We start from the raw sequence: 26,869 nt of genomic DNA, 5'->3' as shown, positions 1-26,869 counted from the left end.
TTTCATTCAGTCTAATGGTAGCTTAGCCAGCTTAAATTCTAAGCTAATAGTAATTTTCTCTCACTACTTTATTGGTATTACTGTACTATCTTTTGGTGTCCGCTGTTGCTATTAAGATGTTTGCTGTCAACTTAGTTGTTACCCATTGTAGATGCCATTTTTCTCTTTGACTGATTTTTAAATCTCTTATGTACTTAGGGAGCTCTAAAATGTTCACATGAAGTATATACTCCCTGTATTGTGCTTCGGATTTGTTGAACTACCTTCAAAATGCAAAAGTATAAGCCATTATCTCTTATATTGCCTTTTGCTCATTCTATATTTTCTTCTCCCTGGAACTCTAATTAGACATAGCTAACAGTTTCCAATATTATCTTCATGTCTCATAACCTGTCCTAACACCTTCCATCTCTCTGTCTATATTTCATACTGAGTTATTTCTTTAGATCTATCTTATTTTACTAATTCTCCTTTCAGGTATGAGTAATCTTACAAAAATCATTAAAATCTTTTACTCTTTCCTGTATCTATTCATACCTTTTTGAGATACAACTTTGTAGCTCCTTCTAAGAAAAGACACAGTCTGTTTTTCCAGCCCTTGAATTTTACTTGGATTTGTGATTCCTTCTGCACAACAGGATGCAGCAAGAATAACAGGGCTCCAGTTTCAAATCTAGGCCACAAAACGTCTTGCATGCTTTTGGGACCCATGGATAACCTCCTGGAGGATAAAGGACCACATGGGAGCTGAATCAACATCAAAAGCCCCAGAAATGTGAGATAGTATAGCCAAAATCAGAAGTCACTCACTCAACCCAAAGATGACAAATTCTGAGAAAGCACAACATAAGCTAGAAGAACCATGAAGGTTGAGCCCATCCTACATTGTCAACCCTCAGAATCAAAAGCTAAATATGTGGTTGTTATTTAGACATTAAGTTTTGGAATGGTTTGTGATGCATCAATGCCTCAATAATATGTCTATTATTTAATCTGTTTATTACATTTTTAATTTGAATAATTGTGGTTTACAAATATGAAAGTCTATTTGGCCTTTTCCAAATATGCCTCATCATTCTTTATCATGTAATCCTTGTGTAATCCTTCATTTCTTTCTTTTATTTTTATTTTATCTTATTTTCCTCTTTTATTTGTATTTTATTTTATTTTAAGATGGAGTCTTACTCTTGTCACCCAGGCTGGAGTGCAATGGCACAATCTTGGTTTGGCTCACTGCAACCTCCGCCTCCTGGATTCCAGCAATCCTCCTGCCTCAGCCTCCCGAGTAGCTGGGATTACAGGCACACACCACCACACCCGGCTAATTTTTGTATTTTTAGTAGAGACGGGGTTTCACCATGTTGGCCAGGCTGGTCGTGAACTACTAACCTCAAGTGATTTGTCCACCTCGGCCTCCCAAAGTGCTGGGACTACAGGAGTGAGCCACCATGCCTGACCCCTTTTATTTCAAAAAATAATTTAAATGGTTATTTTGTATTTTGTAATTGATAAGTCATATATCTAATGTTCTTGTAGGTCTAATTCTCCTGATTATTCTGTATTGTGGTAAGCAAAATTCTAAGATGACCCTCAAGATTCTTATCCCTTGGTGTTCATATGCCCTATATTGTCCACTTTCCTGGAGAATAGGCAGGACTGTGAATAAGATAAACTTCACTCCTATGATAAGGTTATGTTATATGACAAAAGTGAGGGAATTTTGCAAATATAATTAAGGTCTGAAATCAGTTCACATTTAGTTAATCAGAAGGAGACTGTCCTGAGTGGGCTTGACCTAACCACGCAAACCATTAAAAGAGACCATGCCCTCCTAAAGTTAGACAGATTCAAAATAGGAGAGACTCTACTGCAGGCTTTGAAGACACAAACAGCCATACTGTGAACTGCCTTTGGAGGGGCCATGAGGCAAGGACCTAAGACAGCTTATAGGAGCTATGGATAGTGTTTGGTTAATACTCATAAGAAAATGTGATTTCAGCCCTACATGTGCAAGGAACTGAATTTTGTCAACAATGAGTGAGCTTGGAAGAGGATGGCAAGCCTCAGATGAGACCACAGTATCAAGTGGTCTTTTTCAGCCTGTGAGACTTTAGGTGAAGGACCCAGCCAACCTGTACGCACACTTCCAACCTACAGATACTGTGAGATAATACATGGGTGTTGTCTTGCACTGCTGAGTTTGTGGTAGCTTGTTATACAGCAGTAGAAAACTAATACTCTCACGGGATTAGCTTGCTTTCTCAAATTGTCTGTAATTTAAGAACATGAACACCTTAATCCGTGAGGATCCTGAGGAACCTCAATTGAGAATGATTCCTAAATCGAATTTGAGTTTGCTTCTGTCTTGCTTTGGGTTACTATCAATCTAGTATCACTTCAACTGAATTGCTCAACTTTAAATTTATTGGGCCAAGAAGGTTAACCATGTTAAATCACATGACAGTATGACTGATTATGTATTCCCAGGGAAGCCTCTTTTACCCCCATATCTCTAGCCAAGGCAAGAGAAACGTCCTCATTTTCTTCCCCTCAGGCTGTTAGATTTTATTCCAGCCCACTCTCTGATTGAGGGTAAAGCCTTAGAAGTTAATGGTTTTATGTAGAGGTCTTAAGCTCAACTGTCAACAAATGGATCCACAGTCTTTTCTCCTAACCCTCACACAAAGCCATTCTAACTCAAAACTCTAGGTTTCTATATTAGTACATGTTAGGCCGTCCCGCCTTCCACATTCATTCGGCACTTGAGTTTTAGCGTCTATGTGTTTTTTCCCAAGAGATTTCCCTACTGTTGAGCAAAGTGGAGCTTCCTCTGTTGCAAGCCACTGTTCAGCAATAGGCTCCTGTGAATACGTTCTGCTACTAGATAAAAAGACCAATAGCAGGATAAGGCACACAGTCCCCTATAAAGGTTTCTTTGGATGAAGGTGCAGCTGGAAACACCATGGGTTGGATCAAGGAGGAAATTACAACCCTAAATCACGTGGGAGCCCTAAAGCAAGAAAGGGCTCCCATAGACACTCCCGCTTTTTAAAGTAAATCTATACTGTCCTTGCAAAAGGAGACAGTCTGAGCTTGCTGCCAACTGCTCAGGGAACCTGCATGTTTAGAATATCAGCTGTTACTATCTAGAAACACTGTAGGAAGTAGAACCCATGTAGTCCTTACCACTGAATGAGGGGGTGCCACCAGCTCTGCTTCAATGTGGAAGAAGCCAGCAATGCTATTCATCAAATGTTGTTTGTCTCTACACACTTACTTTCTTGGCAGCTCAGCTAAGCATTTAAAAAGATCTTTTTAAAATATAATTTATAGAGCATCTAGGTATCTTGTAACGGAATAATTTTCAGAAAAATCCTGTCAGCAACATTACAAAAGTGAAGTCAATTGATTATTCTTTATTATTAACTTCAAACCATCCCTCTAAACTCATTTACATTAATTTTTTGTTCCGAGAAAGTGAAATGTTGTATCTCATTCTAATATTACAGGGTGTTCTTTTATTGAGAAATGTTTCCTTCTAATGAAATGTGAAACTATGAATGCCAAAGGCTACTGAATTCAAGCTGTATTTTTATATCTGATATAGTTTAGATATTTGTCCCTGCTCAAATATCAGGTTGAACTGTAATCCCCAATGCTGGAGGTGGTGCCTGATGGAAGGTGTTTGGGTCATGAGGGCAGATCCCTCATGGCTTGGTGCTGTCTTCGCCATAGTGAGTGAGTTCCCGCAAGATATGGTCGTTTAAAAGTGTGTGGCACCTCCCCAGTGCATGCTCACACTCACTCACTCTCTTTCTCTCTTGCACTCTCTCCCAAACCCTTGCCTTCCTCCCTCCCTCTCTCTCTTGCTCTCACTCTCTTACTCTCCCCCAACCCCCCTGCACCGCTCACTTACACTTGCTCCGGTTCTCATTCCTATTCTCACCATATGATGTGGCTGTTCCCCATTTGCCCTCTACCATAATTGGAAGCTTCCTGATGCCTCCCCAAAAGTAGATACCCCTATGCTTCCTGTACAGACTGCAGAACAATAAGCCAATTACCCAGTCTCAGGTATTTCTTTATAGCAGTGCAAGAACAACCTAATACAACATCTAAGGTAAAAGTGGGTTTTTTCATATTTAGTGTTAACTCATGGGAACGTCATGTACTCTTTTATTACCAGAAGTTACCTAATTTCTGGATATTCAAGGTTTTACTATTTCTAATTTTCAAAGAAATAGCAGAAAAACAAAACAAAAAAACCACTACATTTGACACTAAAACCATACAAGATTAATTTTAATCATTTTCTATGATTTAGAAGATACGTATCAGTGTTTTTACATGCAAAAGAGAAATCATTGTGAATATCACTTATTTTTTAAAGCATAAGTTAGAGCTTTTCCTTTAGTTAGATATAAGCTTTTAAAATACCTTGCTTATGCATAGCAATTACAGTAGTTACAACTGTATGTCACACTGCATAGTTCCTTATCACCTGTTTCAGTACCTTAAAGGAAAAGTACCAAAGATTGCTATAAAGCATGCAATCTTTAAATCACCTAAGAGAAATATAAAATACTATTTTCTTGCTCCATCTCTCAATATACATGCTCTAAATATACACATCTTTGCTATAAAGAAATAAACATTATAAAAATTAGATATATTAATTTTAATAAAACCCAGTTTAAACTGCTTACCAAGTATCTCTGAATCTCTGGCTGGCAATATAGTTCAGGCCAAGCAAACTAAGTCCATTACTACTTGCAGTGTAGTACAATATAATTCTCAGCCAGCACACTTAGTTATCATGTGACATAGGTATTCTGAGATCATATCCTAAGAACTCTTATATTTCATTATTTTGTCTGCTCTTTACTTCTTGGGAAATCATACTAGAATATATTAATATTAGAAGCTGATGCCATCAGATAAGGAACAGAGAACGGCTCTTAATATTGAAGTTAAAATGAAGGAACTGAAAAAGGCATTCCATACAATATAAGCTGCACGCTTCCCTTAGTGAAAGTACTTTCAGAATAATAAGTCACAATTTCATCAAATTAAAGAAAGTACCAAGCCTGGAATATCTTTGAGTATAACAAGAACTTTGTATATAATGAATGAATTTAAAGCAGAGAAAGATGGAGCATAATACAGCTCGTCAATGTTGGTAAGTCCCCTGATTTTCCTTTATTTTTATGAGAAAAATAATTTCAAAATGAAAATGTTTAATTACTTGATAGTAATTTATCTATAACATCTGTAGAAAAACATACTTTAAACAATATTTACTATATCAATTTAATAAAAGCTCACACAAATAACCTTACTTTGACTTTTTAGGTCCACTTTGGCATTATTCAAAAAATTTTTATTATTAAATTTTGATTTTTTTGATTAAGCCCTGAGAAATCAGCTTTCTAATAAATAAAAGTTAACAGCTGTGACCCAAAATTGGTATCCAACATCAAGGATATCATGAGCAAAGATCACAGGTCCGTATCATTTACCAGGTCCATTTTTCCCCCACAATAAAAGCCATAAATAGTTCAATACTAATACGTCAATGTCAGAATAAGTATTAAAAAAGACTAATAGGCTATAATACTGAATTAACACTAGTAAGATAAAAACATAAAGAAATAGGCATAAATCCTGAAATTGAGTTGTTTTTTGTTTTGTTTTGTTTGGTTTTTTTAAGTCAGCTACACTGGTAAGTATGGGAAAATCAGGCTAATAACAATTCCTGTCAGAATGGGCTATAGATGGCATGGCTGATAAAAACACAAATCAAGCTATAGAAACAGAACTATAATACACCAAATAAAGATGGCATTGTATTGCTCATTGTATCTCTTGCACTGGAGGAAGACATCAATATGACTGTGATGAGTTTTAGATGGCACACTTTTAAAAAGGCATTGACAAAGTATGTTCATTTTATATACACTACCTTCAATCTTCAAAATAACTCAGAAGGTAGAGAGTAGATCACCCTACGACAGATAAAGTATCTGAGTCTTAGAGAGATTAAATAAGGTACTGTATTAGTCCATTTCACACCGCTATAAAGAAATACCCAAGCTGGGTAATTTATAAAGGAAAGCGTTTTAATTGACTCACACTTCCACAAGGCTGGGGAGGGCTTAGGAAACTTACGAACATGGCAGAAGGCAAAGGGGAAGCAAGGACCTTCTTCATAAGGTGGCAGGAGAGAGAAGTGCAAGCAGGGGAAAGGCCAGACACTTATAAAACCATCAGATCTTATAAGAACCCACTCACTATCACAAGAACGTCATGGGGGAAATCACACCCATGACGCAATCACCTTCCTCCTTCTCTCCACACATGGCGATTACAATTCCAGATGAGATTTGAGTGGGGACACAGAGTCAAACCATATTGGGAACCCAAAAAAAGCAAAATTTGAATGCAAGTCCATTCATCTCCGTGCTCTTTCTACTAGATCATGTTGCCTTAAAAGTTTCTTCTAGCACTAGGAGGGAGCAATTTGGCCATACTTCACTTGTAGAATATTTGAAAACCCGGTAGCAAGGCACACCATTATGCCAACAAAAATTGACGTTTCTGAAATGGGATTACAGATTTATATATTAATGTAAATGTCTTTTCCTTCTTGTTTTACCTAACAGCTACAATCCTAAAGTGTTATTGTATAAATCAATTTTTAAAATGGAATACACTTTCCCCAATGATAAGCTAGAAATAAAGATTGTCTTATTACTAATTAGTAATAAATAATCCTCACACACAAACACCCCTTAACTTTTTTTGACCCTTCAATTTCTTGGTCAAGTATTTAATAACATGGAAACTAATATCTAAAAATATGCCATAAGTATCTGATAGATTCATCTATTTCATAGATAAAATTCCATATTGTTAGGTTTTTTTAAAGCCTACACTTACATATAGAGAGAAATTTTTACCATCCTTTATAAAAAATTTTTGTGACCCAAAATTGATATCCAACATAAAGGATATCATAAGCAAAGACCGCAGGTCCGTATCATTTACCAGGTCCATTTTTCCCCCATAATAAAAGCCATATAAAAAAAATTTACATATAAAGAGAAATTTTTACCAACCTTTATAAACTGACAATTCAATATCAAAGTTATTTTTCTCTACCAGTTGCCTGAAAAAACAACAATCATAATTTATTTGAAGGTATAACCTACCTTGATCGCAAGCATTTAAAAAAATTAGACAGTTCCCTATATACAAATATATGATACTACTGCCATCTTCTGGTACAACACAATTTCCAAATTCTGTATAGTATTTCTATAAATGAGAATCCACCAAATATGAAATAACTAGTTTATATTACTGAAAGCAGAATTGATAACCAGCTAAATGGCTAAAATGCAGTTCAAATAGAATTCTAGCAATAATTAATTTTTATTAGTGTGTGAGATAAGTTCTCTCAATAATACTTAACACTTACTGAGTGCTTCACTATATTTGAGGCATAGAATTAAGTACTTTCTAAGCAAAATAAAAATTACTTTAATAACTATATGAGGTAGAGTTATTATTCTCATTTTACAGATGCAGAAACTGAGGACAGAAGAGGTCCAGTAGTTTTCCCAAGGTTACATAGCTAGTAAACGGCAGAGGATCTGAATTTAGGAGCTTATTGATTCCAATGACTTTGCTTTTATTATTATATTGTAATATCCCCTATAATGTCAGATAGTAGACAATAAGCAAGTCTGTTAACTCATTTAGAATGGTAAGATTTAATTTAGTGGAGTGGAACAATAATATTACAATTAGTGCAAAGATCAGAAGAGTCACATAAATCAAAAAGACATAAATCAAAGAACTAAAAGAAACCTTAAGGGTCTCAGAATTTATTTTTCCATATGATACAGAACTTTATCGTCTAAAAATCCAAATGAATTTGCCTCTAATTGTTTTATAAATATCATATGATTTGTAGATTTTATACAATCAAAAAGTTTAGGTGCCATGCATTTAGTGTTTAAATTAAAATTAACTTTGCTTTGACATATTTAAGAATATTAATAAACATTAGTTGGAAACTACTACTCCTAGTAAACATATTTGCCAATTTATATTTAGAGATGTTTTATTAACACAAAGGGATATGGTACTATGTTGTGCTATACTATTTATATATACTGATTTCTTAGAAGTCATAAAGCAACTCAATTGACGCTTTTGTTAATTACAGATAGGGCAGTGAAATAAACTGCTAAAAAACAAAAACAAAAAACTATCCATGATGTGACCAATCCATTTTGAAACTATAACAATAAGAACTTTATCCATATGCAAAATGACAAAATGAGTAATTTAATTATGTTTTGGTGCCTTTATAAATCAAACGAATCACATCTAATTTCTGAAATTTCATTTTAATGAGCTTTTGAATAACTGAAGTGACAAACAGCTGTAAATAACAATATAAAATAAATGACAAAATAAAATGCTAAGATAATGTGGAATTATACTGATGAGTAAATTAATCACTTTGAAAAATATAGTAACATGTAGAAAAGTAAAGGAGAAATCCTGTCAACTGTTACTTGAATCATTTTGGTGAATTTTTGGTTCATAAAGTTTTATAATTGTATCAATTTACTATGAGCAATTTTAAGCGAATCATGTGATCATAGTTTCATATTCTTCACGATCAATTTTACCCGAATCTCAAAGAGATGTTACTATTGAATATGTAAATTTAACTTTTGATTTAATTTCCTAGTAAATATTATAAATAGACTAGAATCCATATGTTCAATAATATAATATATACTATAGTAGGTCCTTTACATTTCCATATAAATTTTGGAATCAGCTTGTCAATCTCTACCGAAAAATAAAAAAATAAAAAGCCTGCTGGGGTTTTGATTGGAATTGGGTTGACCCCAAATCAATAAGATCTCAGAAAAACAGTCAATATAAAATCAATTGTAATACTTCTGCATTTGAGCAACAAACAAATGTAATGTTTTAAAAATAACATACAAAATGTTTAGGAATAAATTTAATAAAATGTGTAGGAAATATCTACAATAAAACAATATAGAGAAATTACATGAGATCTAAATAACTGTAGAGATATACTCACGGATTGTGAGGACACAATACTGTTAAGCTGTGATACGGCCCAATATAAAGTTAATTCAATCCCAATCAAAATCCCAGTAGGCTTTTATTCTTTCTTTTTTTACTTTAAGAAACCTACAAGCTGATTCATAAACTTATATGAAAATGCAAAGAACCTAGAACACTGAAAACAACCTTGAAAATGAAAAAAAAAATTTGGAGGACTTATATAATTTCAGGAGTTTCTATAAAACTACAATAATCAAGAATGTAATACTGGTATAAAGATAGAAATATTACAATGCAACAAAATAAAGTCCAGAAATAGACCCCCAAAACATGATTTTTTGACAAAGGGATCAACATAATTCAATGAGGAATAAATACAGATGCTGCTCAACTTATGATGGAGCTATGTCCCAATAAACTCATTGTAAATAAAAAATACTGTAAATTGAAAATGAATTTAATACCACGATAAACCCACTATGAAGTCAAAAATGATAAGTCGAACCATTGTAAGTTAAGTTGGAGACCATCTGTAATTTTTTCAACAAATGTTACTGGAATATTTGGATGTCCACATGGAAAAAAAAATGAACCTTAACCCCTACCTCACACAATACTCAAAAATTAATTCAAAATGGATCACAGACCTACACATAAAAGCTAAAACTATAAAACTTCTAGAACAAAACAAGAAAATCCTAATGACCCTGGTTAAGCAAAGACTGCTTGCATAATAGGTACTAAGCATAAAGAAAAAATAAGTGGATTTCACCAACATTTAAATTTCTACCCTTCAAAAGACATCACTAAGAAAATGAGGCTTGGCACCATAGCTCATGCCTCTAATCCTAGTGCTTTGGGAGACACAAGCAGGAGGATCGCCTGAGGCCAGTAGTTTTAGATCAGCCTGGATAACATAGCAAGACCCTGCCTCTACAAAAAAATGTAAAAGAGGCCTGGCAAGATGGCTCACACATGTAATCCCAGCACTTTGGGAGGCAGAGGCAGGTGGATTGCCTGAGCTCAGGAGTTCGAGGCCGGCCTGGGCAACACGGTGAAACCCCGTCTCTACTAAAATACAAAAAAATTAGCCAGGCATGGTAGCATGCACCTGTAGTCCCAGCTACTCAGGAGGCTAAGGCAGGAGAATTGCTAGAACCCGGGAGGCGGAGGTTGCAGTGAGCCAAGATTGTGCCACTGCACTCCAGCCTGGGCGACACAGCAAGACTCTGTCTAAAAAAAAAAGTAAAAGAAAAATTAGCCAGGCATGGCAGCTTGAGCTTGTAGTCCCAGCTACTTGGGAGGCTGAGGTGGGAGGATCACCTAAGCCTGAAAGTTCAAGGGTACAGTGAGCTATGACTCTGCATAGGCAAGAGAGAAAGATCCTGTGAGGGAAGGTGAGGGAAAGAAGGGAGAGACAGGAAGGAGGGGAGGGGAGGTGCATTAGTCTGTTTTCACACTGCTGACAAAGACACACTCGAGACTGGGAAGAAAAATAGGTTTAATGGACTCACAGTTCCTCATAGCTGGGGAGGCCTCACAATCATGGCAGAAGGCAAAAGGTGCTTCTTACTTGGTGGCAGTAAGAGAGAATGAGAGGGGAGCGAAAGCAGAAGCCCCTTATAAAGCCATCAGATCTCGTGAGACTTATTCACTACCATGAGAACAGTATGGGGGAAACCACCCCCATGATTCAATTATCTCCCACTGGGTCCCTCCCACAACACATGGGAATTAGGGAAGTAAAATTCAAGATGAGATTTGGGTGGGGACACAGAGCCAAACCATATCAGGAGGAGAGAGGAGGGAACAGGAGGGGAGGTGAGAGGAGGGGAGAAAAATTCAGACTAGGTAAGTTTCTTCTAACCCACTAACATAAAAGGTGAGTGTTTAGAGTTCATAATGTCTTAGATTCTGTTTTTCCTTAGGTAATTCTATAGAATTTAGACTTCTACAAATTTGGTAACACTAAAATGTGCAAAATTTTTACAGTCACAACCTGGAGGATATCTTCCTAATACAGAAAAGATACAAAACTGGTAACCTCAGTAAAAGGTTTTCTGACACAGAATTACCACCAGATTCAAAAAACCCAACTCTTTGAAGAGGAAGACAGTTTATCTGTCTGCATACTTATCCAAAGCCAGCCTATGTATACTACGATGAAGCTGTTTAAAATCAAGTTACCTAAGCAAAGCTTATTACAATCAGTCCTTATTTTACCTCATCTGCTCTTGCAAATAAATTACAACACAATTAGTAAGACATACGCAGAAACAAAGGGTTGTTACTATATAACTTTATCTTACTTAACATATGTAAGTTTCAGAAGACACATAAAAACAATTCTTATTTCATAAAGGTACTCCCAATCAGTTTTATGTACTAAAGTTCTCCATCATATCTGATTTTACTCTAGTGTACTACACAAAATATAAAATATGAATAAATGAATCAATGGACTCCATTGTTTCCCTAATATGTGTAGAAAGTATTTCTGTCAATTTTAATAAGTGTGTTGATAATTTAACCTACGATTTTTTAAAATGCATATATACTCCAGCCTATAATTTCCTTAATAAAATAGTTTTTTATGATATCTGATCTCTCATTATATACTTTAAATAAACTTTGGATTGCCATTCATATTTGCATGCAAACAGCACCTACATACAATGAGATAATATTTATAGCATCTATGTAAAAATTCCTGAACCACTGGGAGCCTGATTCTCATAAATTAACTGAATAAAGTACACCAATAATTATGAAGCCATCTGGTAAATAGCAACATTGTAAATAAAATTTATTTATAAACACTAGAGGGTGCTCTAATTCAACAGTGCTTGATATCTGGCTGTGATATTTAAAGTAATTTTCTCCTTGATTAAAAACAACAATCTTCGGCAATGACAATTTTTGCTACTGTGCTAATACATACAAATAATTTAAGAGCCAAATTCCATTATTCCAGAACATATAACAAAACAATTTGTCAATATAGGCAATATAAAAAAACGCAAATTGTGACACGAAAAATTCAAAATGTCGGGGGAGAGGGAGTTAATGTGCACAGGTTTTGGTTTGTTTGTTTGCTTCTTTTCTCTTTTTTGGTGATTGAAGTTACGTTAGCATCAGTTTTTGTTTTTTGTTTTTTTTTTTTGAGACAGAGTCTCGCTCTGTCGCCAGGCTGGAGTGCAGTGGCGCGATCTCGGCTTACTGCAGCCCCCACCTCCTGGGTTCAAGCAATTATCCTGCCTCACCCTCTTAAGTAGCTGGGACTACAGGTGTGCACTGCCACGCTCAGCTAATTTTTTTGTATTTTTAGTAGAGATGGGGTTTCACCATGTTGGCCAGAATGGTGTTGATCTCCTGACCTAGTGATCTGCCCACCTTGGCCTCCCAAAGTGCTGGGATTACAGGCGTGAGCCACCACGCCTGGCCATATCAATTTTAAATAACTTATTAGAACTATACGATTTTTAATGAACCTAATGGTAACCACAAAGCAAAAACCTATAATAGATACACTAAAAGCAAAAAGCAATGAATTAAAACATACTACCAGGGAAAATCATTTAATCGCAAAGGAAAATAGAAAAAAAGGAAGAGAGGAGTTATAAAATAACTAGAAAACAAATAACAAAATGGCTACAGTAAGCCCTTACCTACCAATACTACTACTGAATATAAATTGACTAAATTCTCCAATTAAAAGACATCATAATTAAAAGACATGACTAACTGGATTAAAAAACAAGACCCACCTATATGTTGCCTACAAGAAACTCACTTCACCTATAAAGATACAGACAAAAAATGAACAAATAGAAAAAGATATTTTATGTAAATGAAAACCAAAAAAGAGCATGAGTAGCAATGCTTATATCAGATAAAACAGACTTTAAGTCAAAAACCATAAAAAGAAACAAAGAAGGTCATCATATAATGATAAAGGAGTCAATTTGGCAAGAGAATATAATAATAGTAAATATGTATATACCCATTGCAGTATTACCCGAATATAAAGCAAATATGATTAGATCTAAAGGAAGAGGCAAACTGTAATACAATAATAGTATAGCACTTCAACACCCCACTTTCAACAACAGACAGATCATCCAAGCAGAAAATCTACAAAGAAGTATTGGAGTCTATACTCTAGACCAAATGGACCTAATAGACATTTATAGAACATTTCAGTCAGCTGCTGCAGATTATACATTTTCCTCATCAGCACATAAAACATTATCCGGGATAGATCATATGTTAGGTCACAAAACTAGTCTCAACAAATTCAAAAAAGCTGAAATCATTTCAAGTATCTTTTTCCGACTATAAAAAAAAAACCTAAAAGTCAATAACAAGAGGACCTTTGGAAAACTATACAAATACATGGAAATAACATTCTCCTGAATAACAAATGGGTCAATGGAGAAATTAAGAAGAAAATTTAAAAATGTCTTGAAACAAATGAAAATACAAACACAACATATCAGAATATGGGATACAGCAAAAGTAGTATTAAAAGGAAAGTTTATAGCAATAAACGCCTACATCAAAAAGAAAGATTTCAAATAAACAACCTAACTATGCAACTTAAAGAACTCAAAAATCAAGAGCAAAACAAATCCAAAATTAGTAGAAGAAAAGAAATAAGGATCAGACTGGGTGCAGTGGCTTACACTTGTAACCCCAGCACTTTGGGAGGCCAAGGTGGGAGGATCGTTTGAGCCCAGGAGTTCAAGACCAGCCTAGGCAACATACGGAGACCCCCATCTCTACAAAAAATAAAAAGAAATTAGCCTGGTGTGGTGGTGCATGTCTGTAGTCCCAGTTATGTGGGAGGCTGAGGCAAAAGGATCGCTTGAGCCCAGGAGTTCCAGACTAGCCTGAGCAACAGAGCAAGACCCAATCTCAAAAAAAAAAAAAAAGAAAAAAAAAGAAAGAAAGAAAGAAAAAGAAATTGAGACTAAAAAATATATAAAAGATCAACAAAGCAAACTGTTAGTTTTTTGGAAATATAAAATTGACAAACCTGTAGTTAGACTAAGAAAAAAGATTAAGAGTCCAAATAAATAAAATCAGGGATAAAAAAGAAAACATTTCAACTGATACCACAGAAATACAAAAAGCTCATTAGACAATATCGTGAACAAGTACCTGCCAAAAAAACTGGAAAATCTAGAAGAAACATATAAAATCCTGGACACATACAACCTACCATCATTGAACCAGAAAGAAATAGAAAATCTAAACAGACCAATAATGAGTAACAAGATCAAAATAGTAGTAAAAAATCTCCCATCACAGAAAAGCTCAGGACCTGATGGATTCACTACTGAATTCTGCCAAACATTTAAAGAACTAATACCAAGTCTACTCAAACTATTTCAAAAAACTGAAGGAGGGAATACTTCCAAATTCATCTATGAGGCTAGCATTACCCTGATAACAAAACCAGACAAGGCCACCACACACACACATAAAAAATCTAAAGGCCAATATCTCTGATGAACATAAATGCAGAAATCCTCCACAAAATACTAGCAAACTGAATTCCACAGCACATTAAAAAAAGACCATTCCATCATGATCAAGTGGGATTCATCCCAGATATGCAATAATGGTTCAATACATGCAAATCAATAAACATGATACATGATCAACAGAATCAAGGACAAAATCTATATGATAATTTCAACAGATACTGAAAAAGCATTCAATAAAATTCAGCATCCCTTCATGATAAAAACTCTCAACAAACTGGATTAGAAGGAACATACATCAACATGATAAAGGCCATACATAACAAACCCACAGCTAATATAATACTTAATGCAGAACAACTGAAAGACTTTCCACTAAGATCTGGAACAAGATAAGAATGTTCACTCTCATCACTTCTATCCAACATAGTACTGGAATTCCAAGCCAGAGCAATTAGGCAAGAGAAAGAAATAAAGCGTGTCCAAATTGGAAAGGAAGAAGTCAAATTATCTTTGTGTGCAGACAACATGATCTTACACTTAAAAAAACCTAGAGTCCACCAAAACATTCTTAGAACTGATAAACAAATTCAGTAAAGTTTTAGGTTATAACATCAACATACAGAAATCAGTAGCATTTTTATCCAACAGTTAACAATCTGAAAAAGGCATCAAGAAAGCAATCTCACTTGCAATACCTACCAAAGGAAAAAATAATCTAGGAATAAATTTTACCAAAGTGAAAGATCTCTACAGGAAAAACTACACAAAGCTGATGAAATAAATTGAAGAAGACACAAAAAATGGAAAGACATCCCATGCTCATGGATTGCACGAAATAACATTGCTAAAATGTCCATACTACCAAAAGAAGTATATTTATTGATCTATACATATGCAATAATCTCTATCAAAATTCCAATGGCACTTTTCATATAAATAGAAAAATCAACCCTAAAATTTCTATGGAACCACAAAAGACCCAGAATAGCTAAAGCAACCCTGAGCAAGAAGAACAAAGCTGGAGGCATCATACTATTTGATTTCAAATTATACTACATAGCTACAGTAATCAAAACAGCATGGTATAGGGATAAAAACAGACACATAGACCAATGGAACAAATAGAAAACTCAGAAATAAATCCAAGCACTTACAGCCAACTCATTTCCAACAAAGGTGCCAAGAATATACATTGGGAAAGGACACTCTGTTTAATAATCGCGCTGGGAAAACTGGATATCCTTATGCAAAAGAATGAAACTAGATCCCCAACTTTCACCATATCCCAAAATCAAATCAAAATGGATTTAAAGACTTAAATCTAAGACCTGAAACTGTGACTCTAAGACCTGAAACTGTGACACTACTAAAAGGAAACACTGGGGAAACGTTCCAGGACATTATTCTGGGCAAAAATTTTTTAGGTAAAACCTCAAAAGTCATAGGCAACAAAAGCAAAAACAGATAAATGAAATTACATCAAGCTAAAAAGATTCTGCATAGCAAAGGAAACAATGTTTAAGGTGAAGAGACAACATACAGAATGAGAGAAAATATTTGCAATTCATCCATCTGACAAGCAATTAATAACCAAAAAATATAAGGAATTTGAAACAACTCAATGGCAAAAAACAAAACAAAACAAAACAAAAAAACAAAACAAATCTAATTATAAAATGGGCAAATCATCTGAATAGACATTTCACAAAAGAAGACAACAGGTATATGAAAAAATGCTCAAAATCACTAATCATCAAAGAAATGCAAATCAAAACTACAAGATATCATCTCATCTCAGTTAGCTTATAAAAAAGACCAAAAAATAACAAATGCTGGCAAGGATGGGGAGAAAGGGAACACTCATACACTACTGGTGGGAATGCAAAATAGGACAGTCATTATAGAAAACAGTACAGAGGTTGCTCAAAAAATTAAAAATAAAACTACCATATGATCCAGCAATCCCACATCTAGCTACATATCCAGAAAAAAGGAAATCAGTATACTGAAGAGTTATCTGCACTCCCATGTCTATTGCAGCAGTATTCACAATAGCCAAGGTAGGGAATCAAGATGTGTCCATCAACAGATTAATGGAAAAGGAAAATGTAAATATACACAATAAAATGTTATTCAGCCACAAAAAAGAATGAAATCTTGTTATTTGTAACAACATGGATGGAACTGGAAGTTATTGTTAAGTGAAATATGCCAGGCACAGAAAGACAAATATCACATATTCTCATTCACATGTGGGAGCAAAACGAGTGGATGTCAAGGAGGTAGAGGGTAGACCAGAGGCTGGGTAGGGAAAGTGTTTGGGAGGAGAATGAAGAGAAGTTGGTTAAGGAGTATAAAAATACAGTTAGGAGATATAAGTTCTAGTATTTGACAGTATAGTAGGGAAATTATTAACAATTTATTGCATATTTCAAAATATCTAGAAAAAAATAGTAATGTACCCAACACAAAGAAAAGACAAATGTCTGAGGTGATGGATATTCCAGTTACCCTGATTTAATCATTAAACACTGTATGCAGGTATCAAAATATCACATGTACCCTAAAAATATGTACAAATATTATACATCAATAAAAAAAAAGAAACTGTTGTAACTAGAATCAAAGAAAAGCATCTTGTGCCAGTGTTTGAATTTATTCCTACAACATTCATAAGCTCAATTACAAATCTTTGAAATTTTGAAGATTGCTGTAATTGTATATATTGCCATTTTTCAATCCAAAAAAGTTCCCTATAGTATGAGTTTCTAATAGATAGCAACAGATAATCACAAATAACAAAGTTTCATGGCTAACAACATATGCCATTATATATTTCAAGAAAGTAGCTATTGACTGACCCATTATTTATTTCTAATAAAGTATTTTACCTTTAAAAATGATTACAGAGAAAATAAAACAAATTATTTCTAAAATTCACATACCCAAAGTGAACCAATGTCTCCCAACTTCCTCTCTCTTACAAATGTCTGTACTCACTCACTGCTCACTCACATACAATTCACTCCCCAAGGCAGTACCTGGTTTACACTTCTCATTCCTTTCCCTAATGTTACCAGGAGGCCTAACAGAAAATTATGGCGCTGGGATAGCCAGTTATGGGAAAAGTTTTAGGCCTTTGTGGCAAGTATCAAACTGAACCACTAGCAAGATTGTCTTTTGGAGCTCCAACATAATCCTAACAATGATCTTAGTTTCCACTAATGTTGATAGTTTTTGCAAATAAATCTGAAAAGCATACAGCCTACATAAAGTGAAGACTGGGTATAAATGTGTAATTTTACTTACAAACACCAACTTTTGCCTCTTAATACAATGTTTCAAAAAAAGGTACAAATTGTGAGACTAGTATTCTATTCAAATAATGGTTTAAGATGAATACCTGCTTTCCATGATTTCTGAATCCTGTTGCAATTTAATAGTCTCTGTTGTAATTTCCACTTTCCGTACACTTCCAAAGAAATCAGTTATCAGTACATTTTTAGGATCCCTCTGAAAAAGATCAGTGCGATGTCCAGGAGTAGACACACACAGACTTTTGGGACATACCTGAAACTGAAAAAATATATAATAATAAATGCATGCATCCACACACATACCACATTTATTAAATCCAATGACATAATTCACTAAACTATAGTGTATTTTTAAAACTCTCCCAACCTAAAGAAGCTATGTGTTCTAAAGACCTTAAAGATTAAAGTTTCATTCCTATCATAATGCTTGGAATTTTAAGAAAACTATACAGACATTAGGACAGTAATAAAAAGGTAGCTGGCCACTGTGGGAAAAGGCATACTCACTTTCTTGAATTATATGCTTCGAAGTGTATTGTGAACCCTTAACTCTGAGAACTCATACTCAACACGATGAAAACAGAATTGCTCTTTTTCTTTGTCTGTATCCATCACAGTGCAGTGCTCTACCAGAGTGGTTTTCAAACGTTTTGTAATCATGCCTCTTGATTCAAACTTCAAATTCAAATAAAGTAGTACATGGAGCCCCAATATGTAAAAAACATTTAAGTGGAGTTGCTCTGGATTTTAGAAAACTGAAGCACAGCCTCTCTACTGCATATCCTCTTGCTCTCTGTTGTACTCCTATGTAGCATTTTATATATCAAAGCACTTTCTTAGTTTATTTATGAAAATAAGGCCAAGCTACCTCCACAAATACTCCACTGCTCCAAAGAATACAGTCTGAAAAGCCACAACTTCACTGCAAAACAGACATCACAGTAATTTTTCTGTTAATCTTATCACTGATACTCCATGTCAGTGAATTACCAAGGACAGACATATATTCACTCACTCAGCAAAGCATATAAAGTGTCTATTACATAGAATTCAGACTGTTACTTTCCACAGAGGATACAAAGATTGATAAGACATGGTCCTGTCCTCAAGGATTTAAGTCTAGTTACAGATGAATAAACATAACAAGGTAGAAAAAAATGATAAGTCCCACTTCAGAAAAGGATAAACTTCTTATAGTTTGAGGATGGGGAAAAAACAGAGAGTGAAATTCAAGCCATTTTTTTTTTCTTGAAGGAAAACGAGGACTTACTGGTGGGAAATAAGAGCATTCCTAATAAAAGAGCAGTTGCAGAGATGTGCAAAGCAAATTATTTAGTTTGGCTGAAGCATGAGAGATATGAGGAAAAATATTATAGGCCTGCCAGGAAGGGTCCAGGCGCACAGCACCTATCCACCTGTAGAGATAAGACTGTCTGCACTGGCAATCACCAATATGAAGGCAGAAAGGTGGAGAAGGGTAGAGCGGCTACAATTTATAAAACACAGTGTTCCAAGCACTGTGCTAAGCAGTTTGCAGATATTCTCATTTAAGCCTACCAATAACTCTGAGGTATACAAAACTTATATCTCCACTTCAAACTAAGGCTCAAAGAGATTAAGTAATTTACCTAATACCACACTGCCAGCAATCCTTGTCATCCCTATTCAGGAAAGCAGTACAAGGAAACACAAAGAACAACTCAGGATACAAATTAAAAAGGAAAAAAAAGTAAAATGCCAAACAGGAATAACAGATAGAAGATTGGAGAAAAAAATGACAGATAAAATAAAATAAGCAGAGATAAAGTTGAAAGTCCCAAGAATACTGAAGATCTCTTGGGTATTCCTGTATGAACAACTTGATGGGCTTTCTTAGGTACCAGCAGAAGAAAACATTTAAGAGTATAGTCAAATGGGCCTGGGAAACACTGAATAATATTATCCTATTGTTTGCTGCCAAAATAAACATACTCCCCCTTATTATGAAGTCACTCCTTTCTTTTAAGAATTTTTATCATATCAATCTGATTTCCTTAGCTCACGTAACACAATGACCCACAGGTCCCATATTACTCAGTTTAATTTTCAATAATCTCCTTCAATTACAGAATGTCCTCACTCTAGCCAGGCCATTACCAAAGATAAGAATCATCTATTATTCCAACTTCTGTGTATCTGCACATATTCTATTTCCTTAGTGTATGCTATACCTCTCTTCCTTCAAACCATCCTTCCTTCAACCCATTATCAAAGAAAAGGATCATCCATTATTCCAACTTCCATGTGTCTGCGGGTATTTTATTTCCCTAGAGTATGCTATACTTCTTCCCTTCCTTCAAACCTGTACTTACTTTTCCAAGAAAAAGTTATGACTAATCTCACTATATTTAAAGGAACCATACAAATGTGCATTGTTATCATGTCCTTTCATTCATTTAGTAGATATTCAATGAGCATCTACAAATAAACCAGGTACTGTAATTAAGTTCTGTGGAGTGTAAGATGAATATAACATGGTCCTTACACCTCGCATTCAAGAAGCTCAAAGCCTTGAGGAAACATCACAAATATAAACAATTACAGTGCAATACTAAAAGTATAATAAAGGTACATGGCAAGAGTTATATGTTCACAAAGGAAAAAAAGTTACCTGGAGGATCCAGACATTTCACATAACAAGTAATGCTTTATAAATGTGCTCTTCAACTGTCACCAATGACACTATAAATTTTTAAGGGGCTAACACCAGGTCTTCAAATTTTGCTACTCCTAAAGCAACTAACATAGTACTGTGAATACAGCTGATACTCAACAAACTTTACTATACACATATACTCTAATAGAAAATAGGTATTATTATACAATTGAGCTAGAGATAGGTTAAGTCACTGCCCCAGTAAACTGCCAGAAAATGAATCATTCTTATTGAATAAGATTACAATAGTCATCACTAAATCTTAAAAATAAAGGTGGTAGGGTAAGATGAGGTATTAGTGAGGAATGTTTATTAAAAACTAAATAGCAATTAAGAGCAATAAAAAAATTAGTTTCCTTAATCTTTCCTGTATAATCAATAGAAGTATTTTTTAAACAATCATTAGATATTCAATGTGCAAGGTACATATATTTAAACTTTCAAGATAGCATGTCTTGCCTTACATAAATTATAAAATGTACAATCCAAAAATGAGAACTTTCAAATTGAAGTAACTGGAACTTAGGTGACTACAATTTTTTTACAGTTAAAGTAGCATTATCACAAGTTTTAACATTCAAATTTATATCAAGATTTAATAAACATCAACATATATAATCTTCAAAACGAAGTTAGAAAGTAGTTGATATAGTTTGGCTATGTCCCCACCCAAATCTCATCTTGAATTACAGTTCCCATAAGTCCCACATATTATGGGACGGACTTGGTCCGTCTCAATCATAGGGGCAAATCTTTCCCATGCTGTTCTCATGACTGAATAAGTCTCACAAGATCTGATGGTTTTATAGCGGACAGTTCCCCTGCACATGCTCTCTTGACTGCCACCATGTAAGATGTGCCCTTACCCCTCCTTTGCCTTCCACAATGATTGTGAGGCCTCTCCAGCCATGTGGAACTATAAGCCCATTAAACCTCTTTTTTGTTATTTTTGTTTGTTTGTTTGTTTGTATTGAGACAGAGTCTCACTCTGTCACCCAGGCTGGAGTGCAGTGGCACAATCTCAGCTCACTGCAACCTCTGCCCCCCAGGTTCAAGTGATGCTTCTGCCTTAGCCTCCCAAGTAGCTGGGATTACAGGCATGTGCCACCATGCCCAGCTAATTTTTGTATTTTTAGTAGAGACGGAGTTTCACCATGTTGGCCAGGCTGGTCTAGAACTCCTGACCTCAAGTAATCCGCCCACCTCAACCTCCCAAAGTGCTGGGATTACAGGTATGAGCCACTGAGCCCAGCCTAAATCTCTTTTTTTTTTTTTTTAAATAAATTACCCAGTCTCAGGTATTTCTTCATAGCAGTATGAAAATGGACAAATACAGTAAATTGGTACCAGCAGAGCAGGTTACTGCTATTAAGATACCTGAAAATGTGGAAGTAACTTTGGTACTGGGTAACAGGCAGATGTTGGAACAGTATGGAGGGCTCAGAAGAAAACAGGAAGATGTGAAAAAGTCTGGAGCTTCTTAGAGACTTGTTGAATGGTTTTAACCAAAAAGTCCAGGCTGAAGGTGGACTCAGATGGAGATGAGGAACTACTGGGAATTGGAGCAAAGTTGATTCTTGCTATGCTTTAGCAAAGAGACTGGCAGTATTTTGCCCCTGCCCTAGAGATCTGTGGAACTTCGAAATTGAGGGAGATGATTTAGGGTATCTGGTGGAAGAAATTTCTAAGCAGCAAAGCGTTCAAGAGGAGACTTGGGTGCTGTTAAAATCATTCAAGTTTATGTATTCATGAAGATATGGTTTGGAATTGGACCTTATATTTAAAAGGGAAGCAGAGCATAAAAGTTCAGAAAATTTGCATCCTGACAATGCAATAAAAAATAAAAACCCATTTTCTGAGGAGAAATTCAAGCCTGCTGCAGAAATTTGCTAAGTAATGAGGAGCCAAATGTTAATTGCCAAGACAATGGGGAAAATGTCTCCAGGGCATGTCAGAGACCTTCACAGCAGCCCCTCCCATCACAGGCCCTGAGGCCTGTGGATAAAATGATTTTGTGGGCTGGGCCTAGGACCCCCTGCACTGTGCAGTCTAGGGACTTGATGTCCTGTGTCCCAGCCACTCCAGCTGTGGCTAAAATGGGCCAAAGTACATCTTGGCCCATAGCTTCAGAGGGTGTAAGCTCCAAGCCTGGGCAGCTTACACATGGTGTTAAGTCTGAAGGTGCACAGAAGTCAAGAACTCAGGTTTAAGAACCTCCACCTAGATTTCAGAGGATGTACGGAAATGCCTAGATGTCCAGGCAGAAGTTTGCTGCAGGGGCAGGCCCTCACGGAGAACCTCTGCTAGGGCAGTGCAGAAGGAAAATGTGGGGTTGGAGCCCCCACACAGAGTCCCCAGTGGGGTACTGCCTAGTGGAGCTGTGAGAAGAGGGCCACCGTCCTCCAGGTCCCAGAATGGTAGATCCACTGACAGCTTCCACTGTGTACCTGGAAAAGCCACAGACTCTCAATGCCAGCCCGTAAAAGCAAACAGGATGGGGGCCGTATCCTGCAAAGCCACAAGGGCAAAGCTGCCCAAGGCCATGGGAGCCCATGTCTTTCATATGTGACCTGGATGTGAGACATGGAGTCAAAGAGATCATTTTGGAACTTTAAGGTTTAATGACTACCCTATTGGATTTCTACATGGGGCCTGTAGTGCCTTCATTTTGGCCAATTTCTCCCAAGTGGAACAGGTGTATTTACCCAATGCCTGTACCCCCATCGTATCTAGGAAGTAACTAACTTGCTTTTGATTTTGCAGGCTCACAGGCAGAAGGGACTTGTCTTGTCTCAGATGAGACTTTGGACTGTGGACTTTGAGTTAATGATGAAATGAGTTAAGACTTTGGGAGACTGTTGGGAAGGCACGATTGGTTTTGAAATACGAGAATAGGAGCTCTGGGAGGGGCCAGAGGCAGAATGATATAATTTGGCTGTGTCCTCACTCAAATCTCATCTTGAATTGTAGCTCCCATAATTCCCACATGTCATGGGAGGGACTCGGTGGGAGGTAATTTAATCATGCGGGGCAGTTACTCTCATGCTATTCTCATGATAGTGAGTTCTCATGAGATCTGATGGTTGTATAAAGTGCAATTCCCCTGCACACGCTCTCTTGCCTGCCACCATGTCAGATGTGCCTTTGCTCCTCCTTCACCTTCTGCCATGATTATGAAGCCTCCTCAGCCATGTGGAACTGTGAGTCCATTAATCTTCTTTTTCTTTATAAATTACCCAGGCCCAGGTACTTCTTCATAGCAGTATGAAAATGAACTAATACAGTAGTTCTATCAAATTTCACAGCCTATAGCAGTGGGCTTCAGAATCTGAGAATTTACCTAAAAGATTTATATATAATTAAAGAGATCAATGCAAAGCTGCTTGGCTGAAGTGCTAGAGGACAGAGCCCTGTCTACTCAGTCTCGCCTTCATTCTAAGTCCCATGAAAGCAGGAACGGCATCTGCCTCTTTCATTAGGAACAGCCTGTGCCTGGCACTTAGCAAACACTCAAGAAACATTTATGAAAGAATAAACAGACTATAAATTAATGGAGAAAAGAATGAAAGTCATTGACACATAGTAAATTATCCAGTCTAGAATTGTTGTTTCAAGCTTTTTGTTACGCCTACTTTCAACAGCAACTTCAAAGTAGATTTAATGAAAAGAATCAGCACAAAAAAATTCAGGAAAAAAATCTAAATTAAATTCAACAAGCCTTGTCAAATGACTATACTATAAATTGTAGGGCCCACAAAAATATGTAAGAAAAGGTCTCTCTTTTCCAGGAGTTTCCCATTCAGTGAGAAAGACTTACATTCAATTAGTAAGGTCAATAAAAGACTGTGGTAAATGTTACCAAGGAGAAATAAAGGTCTATGGAGGCTCTGAAAAAAAACAAGAAATTCCCACAGGGAAGAATTCGGGGAGACTTCCTGAAGGAGATACAATCTGAGGTGGCCCCTGAAGAATATGTAGAATTTCAAAAGTTGAATCTAAAAAAAGTACATTTCTGGTAAGGAAAAGAAAATGAGTAAATAAAGGAAAACATCAGGCCTCTTGTAGAGAGACAGAGAAATACTAATATACAGGTAAAAGGTAGATATCAAATAGTTTTAAAAGCTATAATTCAACACATAAAACAAGATCCTCTAGGAGTGCAGGGAATAATACACTTCTTTTCACATTAAGGTTAGCATACCTATGTGCTATAATCAAATCAAGTGAATACTTACAAGGTCATTCATATTAGTTTGGCTAGCTGGGTTAATTTCTTCCAAAAATTCCAAGACATAAAATGTGTATCTATCCATAAGATGGACTCCAATTGCAGGATCAGGTTGATGCTATGAAAAGGGGAAAAAAAAGTATTTCTAACAGTATCATTATAACAAAATGTTTTAAATGTAACCAAAATTTCCTTCTAATGTATTAGTCTAAGAAAGAACAGATACATTCATAAAGCATTTAATTGGTTTCAGAAATAGCTGCACATTCCAAAGACACAGTTTACAAATGGGGAAAATGCACATACCGAGAGTGAATCTTCTCCCACTTGACTACTAGCTAGAGCCATTATGTTAGGAGAATAAAATCGCTCATACATGGATGCTCCTTGGCAAGTATCAATAATAAACAGTAGCTCATTGTAGCTGAAAGAAAAATGGTAACATCTTTGACAAGGATCATGCTGTAAATCATACACTAATATTTCTACAATACTTTCGTAAGATGTTTAAATCATATCTTAGTCATTTCATTAGCTAAAAGTTTTCAGGAGAATTCCCAACAGAAAGTTGACCTCAGAAAAGTTAAAGGTATAAATTTGTCCAAGGAAACCACAGCGAGTCTTATTGTGCCCAAGGTGGCTGCCCCAGCTCTTTTCCCTCTTCCTTGTCTATGCCATATAATTCAGAATCTAAACGAATATTCCATTCAACAAGCACTTATTTGGCACCCATGCTGTCGTAGAAATTGAGCTAGGTTCAGAAAAAGAAGTACGACTTAGTAACTATACTCAAAGAGCATAAACTCTAAGTGGAACACAGACAAACATACAACTACATTGGAACGTGATGAGTACTATAAATATATATTGAGTGCCTACAATGTGCCTGATATTATGCTGGAGATACAATAGTCCCTGCCCTCATATAGCCTAGAGTCTAACAAAATCAAAGTGTTGAATGAACACTGAGAAAGGACTAAGGAGAACTGCAAAGAAAAGCAGATTAGAGAAAGGTGATGCCCAATATGGACAATGAAGGATGTTATTTTGTTTTACAGAGAAAAGAAGATGACATTCCAGCAGAGAGAAAAGCACATACTGTAAAAAAGTATAAGTGCTTGGGAACAGATCTGTGTAGCTAGGATTTAAAGTAAATTTGGGAGAATGGAGGGAAATTGGTTTCAAAAAGGTAGAATAGGTTCAATTTGTAAAGGATACCATATGAAGTCTGGATCTTATCCTATAAGTTTGGAGAAACCATGAAAGGTTTTTGTTTTTGTTGTTGTTTTAATGAAAGAATAATATAATCAGGTATCCATTGCACAATAAGCTGGCTAGCTGGCAAAAGTTAAAGTAGAGAGGAAACATATTTTCTGGGAAGTTTTTCTCAGACACTGGGTCTAGGTAAACAGCTAACATGGAACCTAGAAAACAGAGCATTGAATCTTGAACCACAGTATCATCGAAGAAAGTGACAGGAGACACAATTAATATGACACATTTGTTCTGTGGCAAAATATGTGGAGGCTCCTATGCATTAGAAACACCCAAAGTTAGGAGAGGTTGTGGAGTAAACAAGAGAGCAAGCTCTAGGACTGAACCATTTGGGCATGAATCCTAGCTGTGTCAAGTTTGGCAAGTTACTACTAGCTGTGTAAAGTTCTGCAAGTTATTTAATCTTTCTGTGCCTCAGTTCACTCACTTGTAAAAAGGGAATAATAATAGTATCTACCCCATAGAGTTGTAAAATTAAATGAGACAATAGATGTAAAATACAGTATGCAGCCCCCAGTACGCATTCTATAACTGTAAGCTATGAATACGACATAATCAGTGCCTAGTAAAAGCTTCCTCTTCAACACTTCCACACATTGCTTATGCTTTTATTTTAACATTACAGTATTTATTTTGTAGCATCATTGTATATATATTTCTCTTTTCCATTAGATTGTAAACACTTTGAAGGCAGAATAAGCATCATATTCCACTTTCTGCCATAGGAACGGAAGATAGCCTA

General features: G+C 35.8%; 1 protein-coding gene across 2 annotated transcripts in view; it reads right to left on the bottom strand.

Annotated features, from left to right (window-relative positions):
• PIGK (phosphatidylinositol glycan anchor biosynthesis class K) overlaps positions 1-26,869 on the bottom strand; it is a 129,850-nt gene that overhangs the window by 46,755 nt on the left and 56,226 nt on the right. For both annotated transcript variants that reach the window (XM_004026005.5, XM_055368145.2), the window contains 3 exons: positions 25,159-25,276; positions 24,860-24,970; positions 18,016-18,188 (listed from right to left, as the gene is read on the bottom strand). In XM_004026005.5, coding sequence (XP_004026054.2) covers positions 18,016-18,188; positions 24,860-24,970; positions 25,159-25,276 — 402 coding nt within the window. The remainder of the gene's footprint in view (positions 1-18,015; positions 18,189-24,859; positions 24,971-25,158; positions 25,277-26,869) is intronic.

This window comes from Gorilla gorilla, chromosome 1, assembly GCF_029281585.2.
Source record: "Gorilla gorilla gorilla isolate KB3781 chromosome 1, NHGRI_mGorGor1-v2.1_pri, whole genome shotgun sequence".
In the NCBI taxonomy this organism is placed as follows: Eukaryota; Metazoa; Chordata; class Mammalia; order Primates; family Hominidae; genus Gorilla; species Gorilla gorilla.
This window is presented reverse-complemented; position numbering and strand designations above follow the sequence as displayed.